At 43.9% G+C, this 19,380-nt stretch overlaps 1 protein-coding gene across 5 annotated transcripts in view; it reads right to left on the reverse strand.

Moving 5' to 3' along the window:
• LOC143300231 (kinesin-like protein KIF28) overlaps positions 1-19,380 on the reverse strand; it is a 111,676-nt gene that overhangs the window by 74,662 nt on the left and 17,634 nt on the right. For all 5 annotated transcript variants that reach the window (XM_076613814.1, XM_076613812.1, XM_076613810.1 and 2 more), the window contains exons 4-8: positions 16,657-16,673; positions 15,815-15,837; positions 14,534-14,658; positions 3,186-3,264; positions 1,984-2,050 (exon numbers count right to left, since the gene is read on the reverse strand). In XM_076613814.1, the coding sequence (XP_076469929.1) occupies positions 1,984-2,050; positions 3,186-3,264; positions 14,534-14,658; positions 15,815-15,837; positions 16,657-16,673 (311 nt within the window). The remainder of the gene's footprint in view (positions 1-1,983; positions 2,051-3,185; positions 3,265-14,533; positions 14,659-15,814; positions 15,838-16,656; positions 16,674-19,380) is intronic.

Consider the following 19,380-nt stretch of genomic DNA (forward strand, 5'->3'; position numbering starts at 1 on the left):
TGGTCACCTTATAACAGTCAAACCCAAACAAAACCAAATCCTATTAAGGTCACCTTGTAACACCGTAACCCAAACAAAAAACAAAATGTCACTGTGGTCACCTTATAACAGTCAAACCCAAACAAAATAAAATCCTATTTAGGTCACCTTGTAACACTGTGACCCAAACAAAAAACAAAATGTCAGTGTGGTCACCTTATAACAGTCAAACCCAAACAAAACAAAATCCTATTAAGGTCACCTCGTAACACTGTGACCCAAACAAAAAACAAAATGTCACTGTGGTCACCTTATAACAGTCAAACCCAAACAAAAAACAAAATCCTATTTAGGTCACCTTGTAACACTGTGACCCAAACAAAAAACAAAATGTCACTGTGGTCACCTTATAACAGTCAAACCCAAACAAAATAAAATCCTATTTAGGTCACCTTGTAACACTGTGACCCAAACAAAAAACAAAATGTCACTGTGGTCACCTTATAACAGTCAAACCCAAACAAAACAAAATCCTATTAAGGTCACCTTGTAACACCGTAACCCAAACAAAAAACAAAATGTCACTGTGGTCACCTTATAACAGTCAAACCCAAACAAAACAAAATCCTATTAAAGTCACCTTGTAACACCGTAACCCAAACAAAACAAAACTTTATTAAGATCACCTTGTAACACTGTGACCCAAACAAAAAACAAAATGTCACTGTGGTCACCTTATAACAGTCAAACCCAAACAAAACAAAATCCTATTAAAGTCACCTTGTAACACCGTAACCCAAACAAAACAAAACTTTATTAAGATCACCTTGTAACACTGTGACCCAAACAAAACAAATTTTAGATTAAAAATTTTTTTTTTGTAAAGAATTTCTTGCCTTCTGAATGGATATCTATTTCAGATTCAGATCACAAACACAGACGGTAGGACACAGTTTGTCATTAGTCAGGTTTCATAATGACTTGTAACTCCATGTTTCAGAAAGCGGTTACCAGTTACTTTCATGCATTTGCTCATCGTTCGTATTGTAAATGAGGCATAAACTGCTGCCGCCGCTCATTCTTGGATACAAATAACCTTATTTCAATACCAAGCAAAGATCCATTATGCACCACTAAAAACACACACAGTATATAGTTTAAAAAACCAAAAAAGAAACAACAACAAAACAACGTTAATTCAAAAAAAGCATCCTAGTATTTCGATGATATCCATGAAGGAGAGTGGCAGAACGGCTGAGACACTTAACGGCCAAGACAGTGTCCACCAGGGTCTGCGTTCAAGTCCCGGTCTCACATACCCTTTCTCCCAAGTCTGACTGGAAAATCAAACTGAGCGTCGATACCCTTTCTCCCAAGTCTGACTGGAAAATCAAACTGAGCATCGATACCCTTTCTCCCAGGTCTGACTGGAAAATCAAACTGAGCGTCGATACCCTTTCTCCCAAGTCTGACTGGAAAATCAAACTGAGCGTCGATACCCTTTCTCCCAAGTCTGACTGGAAAATCAAACTGAGCGTCGATACCCTTTCTCCCAAGTCTGACTGGAAAATCAAACTGAGCGTCGATACCCTTTCTCCCAGGTCTGACTGGAAAATCAATCTGAGCGTCTAGTCATTCAGATGAGACAATAAACCAAGGTCCCGTGTGCAGCACACACTTGGCACACTGAAAAAGAACCCATGGCAATGAGAGTGTTGTCCTCTGACAAAATTCTATAGAATAAATCCACTCCGAGAGGTACACAAGTATATCTGAATGCACTCAAGGCCAGACTAAGCGTGTTGGGTTATGCTGCAGTTGTTATGCATGTGCCTGGCAGAAGGTGTTTAGCACGTATGGGTATCTCCAAATGCAGTGACACCTCCATGAAAAATTGCAACTGAAACCATCCGCAATGGCAACACAACGTTGCTGGCCAATGACGTTTCTATTCATCTCACTCATACAAGCAAGCCTGCAATGTAAACCCAACAAATGACTTACAACATTTCCGTCTGCACTGCTCTGCATCGTCTTGAACAGTTCGTCGCATGTGATGGGAACAATTCCTCTGGGAACACAAAGAATAACAACGTGATGGGAACAATTCCTCTGGGAACACAAAGAATAACAACTCATAGTGTCAGTGTATTGTGTATCAAAGAAGACGCACATGATGGGAACAATTCCTCTGGGAACACAAAGAATAACAAGGCATAGTGTCAGTGTATTGTGTATCAAAGAAGACGCACATGATGGGAACAATTCCTCTGGGAACACAAAGAATAACAAGGCATAGTGTCAGTGTATTGTGCATCAAAGAAGACACACATGATGGGAACAATTCCTCTGGGAACAGAAAGAATGACAAGGCATAGTGTCAGTGTATTGTGTATCAAAGAAGACAATCTTACAACACTGGCTCACAGATATTTGTTGATGCCGCTGTTCTCAGCGTAGCTTGAAAGCTGTTTTTGTACATGGTCTTTGCTCACCAGTCACACCTTCTGTTCATCGGTCTTTCCGTCAACTTGTTCTGTTTTGGTTCTTATAAATCTTATTTGATTTATATAATGTTATATCGATTTGTCAGAATGCAGTGATGCAACCTTGAGAAACTGAAACTGTACAAATGTCAAAAACAAGTAAGAATGTTTTGAAATCAATTCCTACCTCCTCAGAGTTGCCAAACAATAAGCTGATAATGATAACCAAGGCTGTGAAAATGGTGATGATGATGACTGACTTCATGCTGTACAAGTTATTGGCAGAGTGGTGGCCCAGAGGAAAAATGTCCGTACAGGAAGCGAGAGACTCTGAGTGCAATGGATCCAATCCCACACTTGCTGATATTTTCTCATCTTCCACCACACATTGAGTGGTGGCCTGGACGCTGGTCATTTGGATGAGACGATCAACCAATATCCTGTTAGTAGCATGGCTTTAGCTCATGTAAAAGAGCCCACAGTAACAAAAGGGTCATCCCTGGCAAAATTCTGTCGACAGATCCACTTTGATACCAAACCACACACACCTGAGGGCAGTTAATAAAACGGAGGAACTGGAGCAACGTGCTCTCCCAGGGGAGAGCAGCCTGAATTTCATGTATGGAAATCTGTTGTGACAAAATGTAATGCAATGCATTTGAGTTCTGTACAATACAATAAAATACATACTATTACAATACATCATAATACAATACTTACTTGTTTTGTCCATAGCCCACCACAGAGTAGGACTTTCCAGAACCGGTTTGGCCGTAGGCAAACAGTGAGCAGTTGTAGCCTGACAACACACACACACACACACACACACACATTCAGAAAACAATGAGCACATTTCTACATTTTAATCAGTTGAGCATGTGCACATGAGACAAGAGATTGTGACAGAGAGAGAGAGAAAGAGAGACAGAGCAATCATTTGACTCTTGGGAGTTTACATCCTTAACAGGCTCTTCCCCGCCGTGTGTGACAGTCGTGTCCACCTATGACCATCAGAACAGGAGAGGAGGCAATTGCTGTCCCAACTATTTGGGCTAGAATTTGATTATAGTGGAGAGTGTCTTGCCCAGGTTACATCCCCACTCTCTCGGCTAGGAGGGTTTTTAGGACAGTCGGCGTTGGGATGGTTCCCAAAGGCCAGCTAGCCCCCAAGGCTGCAGCACTAAGAGCCAGTGCAGTGTTGCCTCCTGGTTTGAGAGTCACAGTCCTTCACACAAGACCTAAGCTGTAAATGATTTCCCACTGACTGGAGAAAGCAGTGATCACACAGCTCTCACTTTGCTGTTGGCCCAGCTGTCAGCTTGTGTCAATCTGTGATTTCAGCCAAGTGTTGAGCCTTTCCCTGCCTTCCTGATGGGGAAAAGCACAGGACATCGTCCCCCCTACCCCATCCCATCCCTCCCTCTATACTGACAGGTGTGGACACAGCTAGAAATACTGTTAGAAATGTATGTTAGTTTAGGAATATGGTTTATGCGTACGCAGGAACACAAAAACTGTTTAACTGAAACAGTTTTCGAAACCAGAGCATTGCATGAGTGCAGGTCTCAATGAGTTGAACCAAATTTTTTAATTAACCCTAATATTTTTTTTCTTCTCGAATCAATGACCACACTGGCTCAACAACAGTGGCAATGTGTGTTTTGCACTCAACAATCCTGCATGCTGCACCTCTTTTGCATGGGTATCTTAACATGGCAGAGAACAGGGATCGAACCTGAACAATCAATCATCCACACACACACACCACACACACACACCACACACACACACACACACCACACACACACACAAACACACCACACACACACAATTGTTGATTGTTATTATCATTACTGAATTGTCACTGTGAAATGTAACTGCATGTTAGTTATGCATTTTGGGGTAGTTTTCTACCTGTTCTGTTAGCCCCTTCCCTGTCCCCTCCCCTGCCCTGTCCCCTCCCCTTCCCTGTCCCCTCCCCTTCCCTGTCCCCTCCCCTTCCCTGTCCCCTCCCCTGCCCCAGTCCCCTCCCCTTCCCCTTCCCAGTCCCCTCCCCTTCCCTGTCCCCTCCCCAGTCCCCTCCCCTGTCCCCTCCCCTGCCCCAGTCCCCTTCCCTGTCCCCTCCCCTGCCCCAGTCCCCTCCCCCAGTCCCCTCCCCTTCCCTGTCCCCTCCCCTGCCCCAGTCCCCTGTCCCCTCCCACACACACACACACACACGCACACAATCACATGGATGTGTGGCAATCACATGAGGACAAAGGCACAAACTGTTGATCAGACACAGACCCTTTTGCTAGGAACGTGTTTAATCAACATACGTGTTGGAGAAAAAAAAAAAAAAAAAAAAAACAAACACCTAACTGACAGTCTGTTTCCAAGGGTGCTACGTTTACAACAACAACAGCAGCAGCAGCACCAACAACAACAACAACACCAACACCAACCCTGAAACTCATCCATTCACATACACACATTGTGAACAAAAAATAACAACAACAAAAACCCCACCAAAAAAAAACAACAAACAAACAAAAAACCCTGGCATTATATATGTATGCACTGATGTTTGGTTCGCACACAACAGGCAAATTGATGTTTGAACTGCTGTGGAGAAAGGCTAGAAACAGAATGGATGAATATTTATATTTCCCTTACTTGCTTGTCACAAGTCCTATTTTCTTTATTTTTTCTTCTCTGTGTATCCCCCCCTACCTCCCCCCCTCTCTCCCTCTCACCACTCTCATTAGAATAATAAAAGAACCATTATACATGTAGACTGAAATGTAAACTGTTGAGATTCTGAAATGCTTTTAATTTTTGTTTTCTGTGACTTTTGTTAGTGCCACACACTTGTTGTCATGGTAACTAATAACGAATGATGTTACTTGTGTATCTGTGTGTTTGTATGACAGAATTAGACACACACACAAAAAAAAAAGAAAAAAAAAAGATGGAAGAATCATTCTTTTTTTTCAATGGGACATTTTGCACACTGGACACACACACACACACACACACACACACAGTGCAAGTGCCAAAGAAGGTTAAAAAAAAAAAAAAAAAAAAGAAAGGGGAGATAACTGGGGACTGACAGGAAGAGGAACGACCGGTACCGAGGAGGACAGAAAAATAAACGAAAGGAAAATATAATGACAAGAAAAGACACAGAGAGGAGACTAAGGGTTGAAAGAATAACTAAATTCAGTAAGGGGCTTGAAAGATACTGAACACTTTAACTCTTTCCATACGAACGGCGAAAGAGACGACATTAACAGCGTTTCACCCCAATTACCATCATGAAAATATTGCAGGCGGAAGGGTCTTATACTGAAGACGTGAATGTTGACAAAGAATACCACAATTCTGACGACGGAAGCTAAAGGTTGGGTCATTCAGACACCCACTGGACATCCGAGGGGTCTGTGTACAGGAGAAGAGAGAGGACTGGCCGTACTGAGTGAGTTAATGTCAACAGCTTTACAGCCCTAATGAAATGGGGGTTCATAAAACAAGTAACAACATGCATCAATAGTAATAATATTGATGAAAACCAAAGCCAAAACGAAATCGATCAATCTGTGCAACAAAGTGCAGTTCGACCATCCATTCAAAGTAATGGCATGAGAGATACTGAGGAAAGAGGGAGGGAGGGAGGGAGAGAGAGAAAGAGAGAGAGAGAAAGAGAGAGAGAGGGATGGATGGACAGAGAGTGAGATACTGAGGGAGGGAGGGAGAGAGAGAGAGTGAGGGATGGATAGACAGAGAGTGTGATACTGAGGGAGGGAGGGAAGGAGGGAGAGAGAGAGAGTGAGGGATGGATAGACAGAGAGTGTGATACTGAGGGAGGGAGGGAAGGAGGGAGAGAGAGAGAGTGAGGGATGGATAGACAGAGAGTGTGATACTGAGGGAAGGAGGGAAGGAGGGAGAGAGAGAGAGAGGGATGGATGGACAGAGAGTGAGATACTGAGGGAGGGCAGAAAAAAAAAGAAGAGAGAAAAAAAAAATTGAATGAAGGAAGTCACACCAGAAAATGAGACGACTGACCTAAACAGGCAGATAGAGAGAAAGAGACAGACAGACAGACAGTGAGAATGAGAGAACGAGAGACAGAGAGAGACAGGGAGGGAGAGACAGACAGAGAGAGAGAGAGAGACTGAGAGACAGACACAGAGAGAGAGAGACAGAGAGCAAGAGAGACAGAGAGCAAGCGAGAGAGAGAGACAGAGACAGAGAGAGAGAGAAAGAGAGAAAGACAGACAGAGACAGACACAAACACACACACACACAGAGGGCCAAGGGAGAGAGAGACAGAGACAGAGAGAGACACACACAGAGAGACACACAGAGACAGAGAGAGAGACAGACAGACAGACAGAGAACGAGAACCAGAAAACGTGCTACAGACACGTGGACAGACAGACAAAAGAGAAAGAAACAAGTCGACAGTTCTGGTACTGTGGACCCGCTCTCTCTGGGTTCAAATTAAGGGCACTCCACACACCAACGTCTGACCAGGTTCCGCAAACACCGTCAGCTATTGATTACGGTTAACCACTGTAACGCCTGGGAGCCAAAAACAACAACAACAAACAACAAAAAAAACAAAACCCAACCCAACACAAACCACAAAGAAATCGACTTGACAGAAACACTCCTGGGTGAAAACACACAGACAACCCACACAGGGCAAACTTTGGTTGTGGGGCTGCGTGTGTGTGTGTGTGTGTTGTGTGTGTGTGTGTGTGTGTGTACGTACGTGCGTGCATGCGTGCGTGTGTGTGAGTGCTTGCGTCAGTGCTTACTTTGACGGGAGTGCATGCATACATTTGTGTCTGCGTGATTGGGGGTGGTGGTTGGCTTCTCCTTAATGGCCAGCGTTCTCTTGTTATCAAACTTCTTTATGCCACTAGAGCACAGCATCCTCCAGTGACACAGCCGACAGACATGGAGGAATGTGGTGAACAATTCCCCTGTGCGGTGCCCCAAAGACTCTTCTCAGTGTTCAGGAACGAAATGAAGAAATTCTTCTTTTGCCTCTGAGCTTTGTTGGTTGCTGATATGTAGTTACTTGCCAACAAAGCAGTTCATCAAGTCTTTAAATTTACTGGCTACAATGGACACGGACACTGTTGCTTAATGACCAGCTGACCACACAGGGCATTATCAAGACTGCTTCGCTGATTAAAAAAAAAAAAAGACTGGCATTAAACACAAAACTGTGTCACCTCAGAAAACAACAAGAACACAACACAGTTCCCAACACATCACCTTTGCCATTCAGCTCCGGTAAAGAAGACACGGCTGTGCTGAGGACGTCAGCCATTCAACTTAATCTGTTGCCTCCACAGTACAAAAATATCGTTAAAAAAGGATTAAAAAAAAAAAGTACTTGAAAACCACACTCCAAAATACATAAAAAGGCTCCGACAGGCAAATAACACCACAGAATGGTCACCTAGTGCTTTGACCTGGACTGGCTTCAGATCAACATGTATCGTGCCCATCCCCAAGTTTTCAATGGCCAGAGCAAAACAGCACAGAGTGCGTCACAGACTGCAGAAAACACAGCACACAGTGCAGCACAGACTGCAGAAAACACAGCACACAGTGCATCACAGACTGCAGAAAACACAGCACACAGTGCAGCACAGACTGCAGAAAACACAGCACACAGTGCAGCACAGACTGCAGAAAACACAGCACACAGTGCATCACAGACTGCAGAAAACACAGCACAGAGTGCGTCACAGACTGCAGAAAACACAGCACACAGTGCAGCACAGACTGCAGAAAACACAGCACACAGTGCAGCACAGACTGCAGAAAACACAGCACACAGTGCAGCACAGACTGCAGAAAACACAGCACACAGTGCAGCACAGACTGCAGAAAACACAGCACACAGTGCATCACAGACTGCAGAAAACACAGCACACAGTGCAGCACAGACTGCAGAAAACACAGCACACAGTGCAGCACAGACTGCAGAAAACACAGCACACAGTGCAGCACAGACTGCAGAAAACACAGCACACAGTGCAGCACAGACTGCAGAAAACACAGCACACAGTGCAGCACAGACTGCAGAAAACACAGCACAGAGTGCAGCACAGACTGCAGAAAACACAGCACAGAGTGCAGCACAGACTGCAGAAAACACAGCACAGAGTGCAGCACAGACTGCAGAAAACACAGCACAGAGTGCAGCACAGACTGCAGAAAACACAGCACAGAGTGCAGCACAGACTGCAGAAAACACAGCACACAGTGCAGCACAGACTGCAGAAAACACAGCACACAGTGCAGCACAGACTGCAGAAAACACAGCACACAGTGCAGCACAGACTGCAGAAAACACAGCACACAGTGCAGCACAGACTGCAGAAAAGAGAGAGAAAAAAAAAGAGTAAAGGCTTCCTGGAAATAGGAATCGACTCGGACAGCAGAAAAAACAGACAGTTGATCGAGGAAGAAAATAAGATAGAAACAAAGAGAGGAGTAGAAAAGAGGAAATTTCTCACACATAATGTCACGAAGATGGGAATGCTATTTACACCAAAATCCCGCCCATCTCCCACAGGGACACTATGGGCTACAGGAAAGGCCAACTGATTGAACGTGATTAGCCTACTGGGGAAAGGGGAGATTTTGTTGGGCTGAAAGCCAGTAAGAAGACAATGTCACAAGACACCTCTGCAGTGATTTTTAAAAAAAAATAATTTTTTTTTAATGATGTCTGTATATAAATGTTCAGTCTGTATGACAGGCAGTGATGCTGTGTGTGCGTGTGTGTGTATGTGCATATGTGCAAGTGCATGTTTGTGCTCACTTGTGTGTGTGTGTGTGTGTGTGTGTGTGTGTGCACGCGCTCATGTGTTCACATGTGTGTGTGTGCATGGATGCGCGCGTATGTGTACACACATGCACGTTTGTGCACAAGTGCATGCAGCTGCATCTTGGTTTTTCTTTTATACGTCAATCACCCATCTACCATTTCAACAGTTCTATTTTCTTTTAGATCCACTAAAACATAGAACAAAAAAGAGACTTAACCCTCAGGTCCTACTGCCTCAGTTTACACAGATTCACAACAACAAAAAAAGAAAAAAAAAAGAAGTAAAAAAACAAAAAAAAACAAAAAAAAACCCATCCATCAACCTGACAATTCCAGACTCCTTGTGCGTCATGTCCCCATTGATTTTGCAGGCATTGTCTCCGGCACCAATGTTTCTTTCACTGTGGTGGCAACCGCCGGCTTATGACAACACCCAAGTCCACAGCTGTCACCGTCCTGCGTGGTGCTAGCTTGTACACTACCCAGGTAAATCAGCAGATATCTCTTTGTTCTCCCCCCCCTCCTTTCAGAATCTTGGAAAATCAAAACAAAGATAGTGCTAGCTTGTACACTACCCAGGTAAATCAGCAGATATCTCTTTGTTTTTTTGTTGTTGTTTTTTTTCTCCTTTAAGAATCTTGGAAAATAAAACCAAAGTTGGTGCTACCTTGAACAATAACCCAGGCAAATAGGCATATGTTGCTTCATTCATTTTGTTTGATACACACAAATATACACATATATTCACACACACACACACACACACACACAGAGGTAAATTCTCTTTTACACACACTCAACTTGCATGTGTGCATGCACATACAAACCCACACAAAGAACCCACACACATGTGCATGCACATCACAGAGCGCTCTTCTTCACTATCCCCGTCAATGCCGTTTTCTTTTTGCGTGTGTGTGTGAATTCATCTTCCATTCATGCGTGACTTTACTCCTGAAACTCAGACAGCCGTTTTCATGCTTGACTGACCATCTGACGGTAAACAACACATAAAATCAATCACTCTCCTTCCACACACACACACACACACACAATCAAATCAAAATCAAATCTATCACCCTGACAAATCAAAATGAACCATTCCATTTTTTAAAATTCCTGCAAATCAGATCAAATCAAATCATGCAGTTTACCACTCACCAAAAAACAAAACAAAACAAAAACAAACAAACAAACAAAAAAGTGTTATTTCCAAAGCAAAGCTTCAAAGTCTGAACATAATGATTAAATGTTTAACATTTTATTTTAATATCTGCCTTCTATGTTGTATAAAAATCATTTGCCTGCTAAGTATCTTCCATCCTTTGGAAAAAACAACAACAAAAAAAAACACAAACATTTCTTTATTGTGTACAAGAAATGTACTCTGATAGGTACACAAATATCTCTTTCTATGTATGCATGCACAAGCACGTTGGGTTATACTGCTGTCGGCTATCAGTCTGGTAGATGTGGAGTAGCCTATATGGATTTGTACAACTGCAGTGATGCTTCCTTGAGAAACTGAAACTGAAACTCTGTGTGTGTGTGTGTGTGTGTGTGTGTGTGTGTGTGTAGGGGGTGAGGGGTGGTTTGGGGGTGGGGGTGGGGGGCGATTATGCTTAGGCTTGTAGGTATTTTTCCAAAAGAGGGGGAGTGTGGGATATGGGGGTGTGGGGGGTGGGTGGTGGTGGTGAAGAAGTTGTGTTGGGGCTTTTGATTAGTATGAATGAATGAAAGTTGTTCTTCTGTGATGCCTAATGTGAACTATGGAAGTGCTGCTCTTTGGCTTAATTCTTGTCTTACTCTGGTGATATTTGATTTTTAAATGAACGATGATCTTTGTAGTTGCATTTCTTGTGAAGAGAGAGACAGAGAGAGAGGGGATGAGAGAGAGTGTATGTGTGCGTGTGAGTGCGCGTGGTGTGTGTGCGTGGTGCGTGCGTGGTGTGTGTGTGTGTGTGTGTGTGTGTGTGTGTGTGTGTGTGTGTGTGTAGATGTGCAATGCAGTTTGGCTGACTGAAATGGAGAGGCACGTAAATTTCAGTAATCTGTATATTTGTATATAGCTACTTCCATTTGGTGCCATTTAATTTATCTTTTTATTTTCTATTCATTTTATTTGTTTGTTGTTTTCTTCTTATGTTGGACATCTCTGTACCAAAGTATAGACAATATTGTTTGTGTATTGTGTGTGTGTGTGTGTGTGTGTGTGTGTGTGTGTGTTAAGAACAGCTGCACAACATGCAGAGGGACAAGTCTCCTGTTGAATTCAAAATCGCTTTTGGCAAGTCTCACATTTGATTGTGCATTGATTTTTGTGATCTCCAACTTCTAGCTCATGCTTTTCAACACTGAACGATCCGGACATGAACCTGGTCAGTTGTTTGTTCTTTCTTCTACACAGCTGCTTCACAATCTGAAAACATGCCAAAAAACCAATGATTGATTTCTCCATGTGTTTGTGGCGGCCAGCCAAGGTACTGGCACCTCTCAACATCAAAGGCAGATCTACTTTTGGTTTTTTTGGTTTTTCTCCCCCAACGCTCTTCTTGTTAATGTTACATACATTTGTCAACTTTTTTTTTTCCGTCCAGAGCTTGGAACTTTCAATGAAAGTGAACTGTGTACACACACACACACACACACACACACACACACACGTTGAGCAGAATGAACAATGATCAATAACAACAAAAAAAAACAAAATAAAGCAAAACAAAAGGACATGTGTGATGACTTTCTAAACACTTTCACCACCACACGTGACTCTAGTCCACTAGAAAGTGGAAGCAGTGGTGGTGGTGGTGGTGATGGTGGTGGTGGTGGTGGTGGTGATAGTGATGGTGGTGGTGATGGTGGTGGTGGTGATGATGGTGATGGTGATGATGGTGATGGTGATGGTAGTGATGGTGATGGTAGTGATGGTGGTGGTGATGGTGATGGTAGTGATGGTGATGGTGATGGTAGTGATGGTGATGGTAGTGATGGTGGTGGTGGTGATGATGGTGGTGGTGATGGTAGTGATGGTGGTGGTGATGGTGATGGTAGTGAGGTGGGTGATGATGGTGATGGTAGTGATGGTGATGGTAGTGATGGTGATGGTAGTGATGGTGATGGTGATGGTAGTGATGGTGATGGTGATGGTAGTGATGGTGATGGTAGTGATGGTGATGGTAGTGATGGTGATGGTAGTGATGGTAGTGATGGTGATGGTAGTGATGGTGATGGTAGTGATGGTGATGGTGATGGTAGTGATGGTGATGGTAGTGATGGTGATGGTGATGGTAGTGATGGTGATGGTAGTGATGGTGATGGTAGTGATGGTGATGGTGATGGTAGTGATGGTGATGGTAGTGATGGTGATGGTAGTGATGGTGATGGTAGTGATGGTGATGGTAGTGATGGTAGTGATGGTGATGGTAGTGATGGTGATGGTGGTGATGGTGGTGATGGTGATGGTAGTGATGGTGATGGTAGTGATGGTGATGGTGATGGTAGTGATGGTGATGGTAGTGATGGTGATGATAGTGATGGTGATGGTAGTGATGGTGATGGTAGTGATGGTGATGGTAATGATGATGGTGATGATGGTGGTGGTGATGGTAGTGATGGTGGTGGTGATGGTGATGGTAGTGATGGTGATGACGGAACCTGACTGCAAGCTGATGGGAAGCCTTACACAGCATGCTGTGGCTTGAAGCTGTATGCCTGCCTGTCTGACCAAACCCCACAACACTTGTTTGTTCTTTCAAAGAAAGTTGTCAAATCAAACACATTTTCCATCATTTCCCGGCCTACAAGGCACAAACAGTTGAACTCAAATCCAACCTCTGTGTCTAATCGGCTGTGTGCGCCCTATCTGCGTCTGAAAACAAAACTCGCACTGCCCCCTGCTGTCACCTTTCAGAACAAAATGCAAAATGACAACGTCCTTTATGATGATAAACACACACGCTCACGCTGAACACGTTGATCGCAATAACCACACACACTCACGCTGAACACGTTGATCGCAATAACCACACACACTCACGCTGAACACGTTGATCGCAATAACTGCACACGATCACACTGAACACGTTGATCGCAATAACTGCACACACTCACTCTGAACACGTTGATCGCAATAACTGCACACGATCACACTGAACACGTTGATCGCAATAACTGCACACGATCACACTGAACACGTTGATCGCAATAACTGCACACGATCACACTGAACACGTTGATCGCAATAACTGCACACGATCACACTGAACACGTTGATCGCAATAACTGCACACGATCACACTGAACACGTTGATCGCAATAACTGCACACACTCACGCTGAACACGTTGATCGCAATAACCACACACACTCACGCTGAACACGTTGATCGCAATAACTGCACACGATCACACTGAACACGTTGATCGCAATAACCACACACACTCACGCTGAACACGTTGATCGCAATAACTGCACACGATCACACTGAACATGTTGATCGCAATAACCGCACACGATCACGCTGAACACGTTGATCGCAATAACCGCACACGATCACGCTGAACACGTTGATCGCAATAACCGCACACGATCACACTGAACACGTTGATCGCAATAACCGCACACGATCACGGTGAACACGTTGATCGCAATAACCGCACACGATCACGCTGAACACGTTGATCGCAATAACCGCACACCATCACACTGAACACGTTGATCGCAATAACCGCACACGATCACACTGAACACGTTGATCGCAATAACCGCACACGATCACGGTGAACACGTTGATCGCAATAACCGCACACCATCACACTGAACAGCAGCACTTCAGTCTTACCACTGTTCAGTTTGACATGGTTCATGTCCACTATCGTATCGAATTAAAACTAAACTGCAAGTAACACCAAATTTTAAGTGACCTTGATCACAGTTTGCCCTTTGGGCATGAAAAAAATAGCAGTATTGAGTCGGGGATGTTTCCTGTGAGAAAAAAAGAAGTTTCATCTTCAAAGGCACTGTTAATGAAACTAGAGGAGAAGAGAGAAAAGCCAACGCAGTCTTACCTTCGAAGGCACTGTTGATGAAAACAGAGAAGAGAGAAAAGCCAACGCAGTCTTACCTTCAAAGGCACTGTTGATGAAAACAGAGAAGAGAGAAAAGCCAACGCAGTCTTACCTTCGAAGGCACTGTTGATGAAAACAGAGAAGAGAGAAAAGCCAACGCAGTCTTACCTTCGAAGGCATTGTTGAGCACCCCCTGCCCCAGGTCCTCGAAGACACGACGCTGGCTGGCATAGCACGAGCCTGGGGACGGTTCCAGAATGCCGTCCGCTTGGCTGACGAATCCGTCATGTGACCTGCATCCACAGCATGCAGAGGTGAAAGTTCTAGGTCAATGAGTACTTTCATTCCTTTTTTTTCTCCCCATCTCATTCAACCCTGCATCTGAGCATTGCTCTGTCTTTGAAATTTGTATTGTATTGTATTGTATTGTGTATTGTATTAATTGTATTCTATTGTATTGGATTGTGTTGTATTGTATTAAACTGTATTGTAATGTATTGTGTTGTACTGTATTGTATTGTGTATCAATTGTATTGTATTGTGTATTAATTGTATTGTATTGTGTATTGTATTAACTCTATTGTATTGTGTATTGTATCAATTGTATTGTATTGTGTGGTATTGTGTATTTTATCAATTGTATTGTGTATTGTATTAATTGTATTGTATTGTGTTCTATTGTATTGTGTATTGTATTAATTGTATTGTATTAAAATGTATTGTAATGTATTAATTGTATTTTATTAAATTAAATTTTATTGTATTAAATTGTATTGTATTGTATTACTCTATGTTGTCACAACAAATTTCTCCGTGTGAAATTCGGGCTGCTCTCCCAAGAAAAGCGTGTCACTATACTGAGAGTGCTACCCCCTCCTCCCCCCCACCCACCTCCCACAACCCCCCCTTTTTTTCGGCCTCCAATTTTACTTATTTTCCTATCAAAGCAGGTTTTTCTACAGAATTTTGCCAGGAACAACCCTTTTGATGCCGTGGGTTTTTTCACGTGCGCTTGGTGCATGCTGCACATAGGACCTCGGTTTATCGTCTCATCCAAATGACTAGCGTCCAGACCACCACTCAAGGTCTAGTGGAGGGGGAGAAAATATCGGCGGCTGAGCCATGATTCGAACCAGCATGCTCAGATTCTCTTGCTTCCTAGGCGGACGCGTTACCTCTAGGCCATCACTCCACTTATGTATATATATGCATCGTCATAAGCAGGACTTATTCTTGCAGTGCATGTATGAAAGTTAGCATGACAAGCACAACACATTATAAGACCGCACTGAAGTGAAAGTGCAATCATTTAAAAACTACTGTCCCAGTGTACTTCATACTGTCTTCAAGATTTTACACTGACACAGAACCTAGACTTACACAGTAAGTAAATCCAATTTTTTTTTACAAAAACAACAACAGAAAAACAGAAAGTGGGAAGGTACTCACCAGTAGGAGTAATCAAATGAAAACTGAAAACAAAGTACACAAAGATAAGGTTCGACATGGTTATCCAGTGGATGGTTTTATATGTGAAGTCACTGCAATAAAAACTGACAGGCGAACAATGCTGCTATCAAAGATAAATGTAACATGTGCTGATTCACAGAACATTTATATGTGTGCGTATAAGCTGTGGACACATACACACACACACAAATGTGCACACACACACACAAAAATACACATGCTCTCTCTCTCTCTCTCTCTCTCTCTCTCACACATACACACACTCTCTCTCTCTCTCTCTCTCTCATACACACTAACAGTTAAAATTAATGACTGGAAACTCTACATACAGAAAACAAGGCAATACAAAATAAGAGTGAACACAATTCAGAGAAGAAGGGCCAAAGCTGTCCCCAACACCCTGACTGGAAAAAAACAACAACAAAAACCCCACAACACCTTCACATTAACCATATAACCATGATAATCAAATCCACATGCACTATCGTCCATTCATCTGCTGCATAAATCTGCACCTTATTGTAGATATTTTTTCAATAAATCTTTGTTTAACACACACACACACATGTGCGCGTGCATGCACACACACACACATGTACATGCATGCGCACGCACACATGCAAACCCACACATATATTATTGCACTGAGAAACAAAAAAAGATTCTATTTGTATGCATAAACTTTCTCAATATAACATTTAAAAAAAACAACAACAAAAAAACCAACCAACCAGAAAACGATTAGCTCCAAACAGTTCAGCAATTTTTCAACCAATGAACAGAACAAGACAAAACAAAACAGACATACAATTCACACCTACCTTTTTCGGTTCCTCTTCTGCAACAGACAAAACCAGAATCACATTAATTGTATTGTATTGTATTGTATTGTATTGTATTGTGTTGTGTTGTGTTGTGCTGTAGTGTACTGTATTGTATTACTCTTTTTTGTCACAACAGACTTCTCTGTGTGAAATTTGGGCTGCTCTCCCCAGGGAGAGCGCGTCAATACACTGACAGAGCCACCCTTTTTTTGTGTGTGTATTTTCTCCTGCCTGCAATTTTATTTGTTTCCTGTTGTAGTGGATTTTTCTACAGAAGTTTGCCAGTAACAACCCTTTTGTTGCCGTGGGTTCTTTTACGTGCGTTAAGTGCATGCTGCATACAGGACCTCGGTTTATTGTCTCATCTGAATGACTAGCATCCAGACCACCACTCAAGGTCTAGTGGAGGGGGAGAAAATACTGGCGACAATGGGATTTGAACCAGTGCGCTCAGATTCTCTCGCTTCCTAGGCGGATGCGTTACCTCTAGACCATCACATTAAATAATATACTTGTGAAAAAATGTTTCAAAACTAAAAAAACAACAACAACCGCAAAATAAGAGAAACTCAGAAATGCTTCTAATTCAATGCAGCTACAATACTCATGTTTAACGTGACTGAATGTTCAGTAGAATATTCCGATCATCTGATGAAAAACAAAGAGGACTACAGCGCAATACCAATGATAATGTCATCAAGATGGTTGTACATGGGAGATGGTTTAAAAAAAAACACCCAAAAAAAGAAGTGCAAATAGAATTGCCTTTGTGCAATGCATTTACGATGATGGAATAAAAATTATAACTCGTCTGTAGTATATAATGCGTGTACAATAACACTGTATGTGTCCGTTCTCCCCACCACCCACAACCTACCTCAACCCTCTTCTCCCCCAAAACAAAGAAAGAAAGAAAAAAATTCAGCGTGATTGTGAATGCTGCTTTTTCTGCATTCATGGGCAGTATTTTCCAAATTTAACTCCTATAGATCTCCAGGTGGGTTGGCAAGAGGGCTTTGAAGTGTATGACAGTTTTCAACCTCGCTGTTTAGATAGCCATACTCTGTTTTCAAGGGTGTGTGTATAGTGTGGCTGTGTTCATTTCCACACAACCCACCAAACACTGACATAGATTATGGGATTTTAAACATGCATATTTGGTGTCTAACAGACACCACAGCGACAAGGAATCTCTCTGTTTGTCTGCCTGTCTGTCTGCAAACCCTCTCTCAGTCAGTCAGTCAGTCAGTCAGTCTGTCTCTCTACAATGCCGCTCCCCCTCCCCCCTCTCCACTTCAGGCCCTGGGGTGAATATCAAGTGGGTGTTTATCAGAGATAAGGAGGAGGAGGCCCAGTGAGCAGGGGTCTAGATCCCCTCTCCCTGTCCCCGGGACACCACTTGAAACACAGGGCTGGACAAACAACACACACACAGAGGGGGGAACAGAGGACACCTGGCCTTCACTCTGACCCACACAGAGGGGGGAACAGAGGACACTTGGCCTTCACTCTGACCCACACAGAGGAACAGAGGACACTTGGCCTTCACTCTGACCCACACAGAGGAACAGATGACACCTGGCCTTCACTCTGACCCACACAGAGGGGGGAACAGAGGACACCTGGCCTTCACTCTGACCCACACAGAGGAACAGAGGACACTGGCCTTCACTCTGACCCACACAGAGGAACAGAGGACACTTGGCCTTCACTCTGACCCACACAGAGGAACAGAGGACACCTGGCCTTCACTCTGACCCACACAGAGGAACAGAGGACACCTGGCCTTCACTCTGACCCACACAGAGGAACAGAGGACACCTGGCCTTCACTCTGACCCACACAGAGGAACAGAGGACACCTGGCCTTCACTCTGACCCACACAGAGGAACAGAGGACACTTGGCCTTCACTCTGACCCACACAGAGGGGAACAGAGGACACTTGGCCTTCACTCTGACCCACACAGAGGAACAGAGGACACCTGGCCTTCACTCTGACCCACACAGAGGAACAGAGGACACTTGGCCTTCACTCTGACCCACACAGAGGGGGAACAGAGGACACCTGGCCTTCACTCTGACCCACACAGAGGAACAGAGGACACTTGGCCTTCACTCTGACCCACACAGAGGAACAGAGGACACCTGGCCTTCACTCTGACCCACACAGAGGAACAGAGGACACTTGGCCTTCACTCTGACCCGCACAGAGGGGAACAGAGGACACTTGGCCTTCACTCTGACCCACACAGAGGCCCACACAGAGGAACAGAGGACACCTGGCCTTCACTCTGACCCACACAGAGGAACAGAGGACACTTGGCCTTCACTCTGACCCACACAGAGGGGGGAACAGAGGACACTTGGCCTTCACTCTGACCCACACAGAGGAACAGAGGACACTTGGCCTTCACTCTGACCCACACAGAGGGGGGAACAGAGGACACCTGGCCTTCACTCTGACCCACACAGAGGAACAGAGGACACTTGGCCTTCACTCTGACCCACACAGAGGAACAGAGGACACTTGGCCTTCACTCTGACCCACACAGAGGGGGGAACAGAGGACACCTGGCCTTCACTCTGACCCACACAGAGGAACAGAGGACACAGAGGAAGCCATACCATAACCAACACACCCAATGCAAGCTCTCTCGACAGAAGCTCCAATCTTCGCAAGGCAGAAAACATGGCTATTGTTTTTTCATACACGTATCTGT

The sequence above is a fragment of the Babylonia areolata genome, chromosome 26, assembly GCF_041734735.1.
Source record: "Babylonia areolata isolate BAREFJ2019XMU chromosome 26, ASM4173473v1, whole genome shotgun sequence".
In the NCBI taxonomy this organism is placed as follows: Eukaryota; Metazoa; Mollusca; class Gastropoda; order Neogastropoda; family Buccinidae; genus Babylonia; species Babylonia areolata.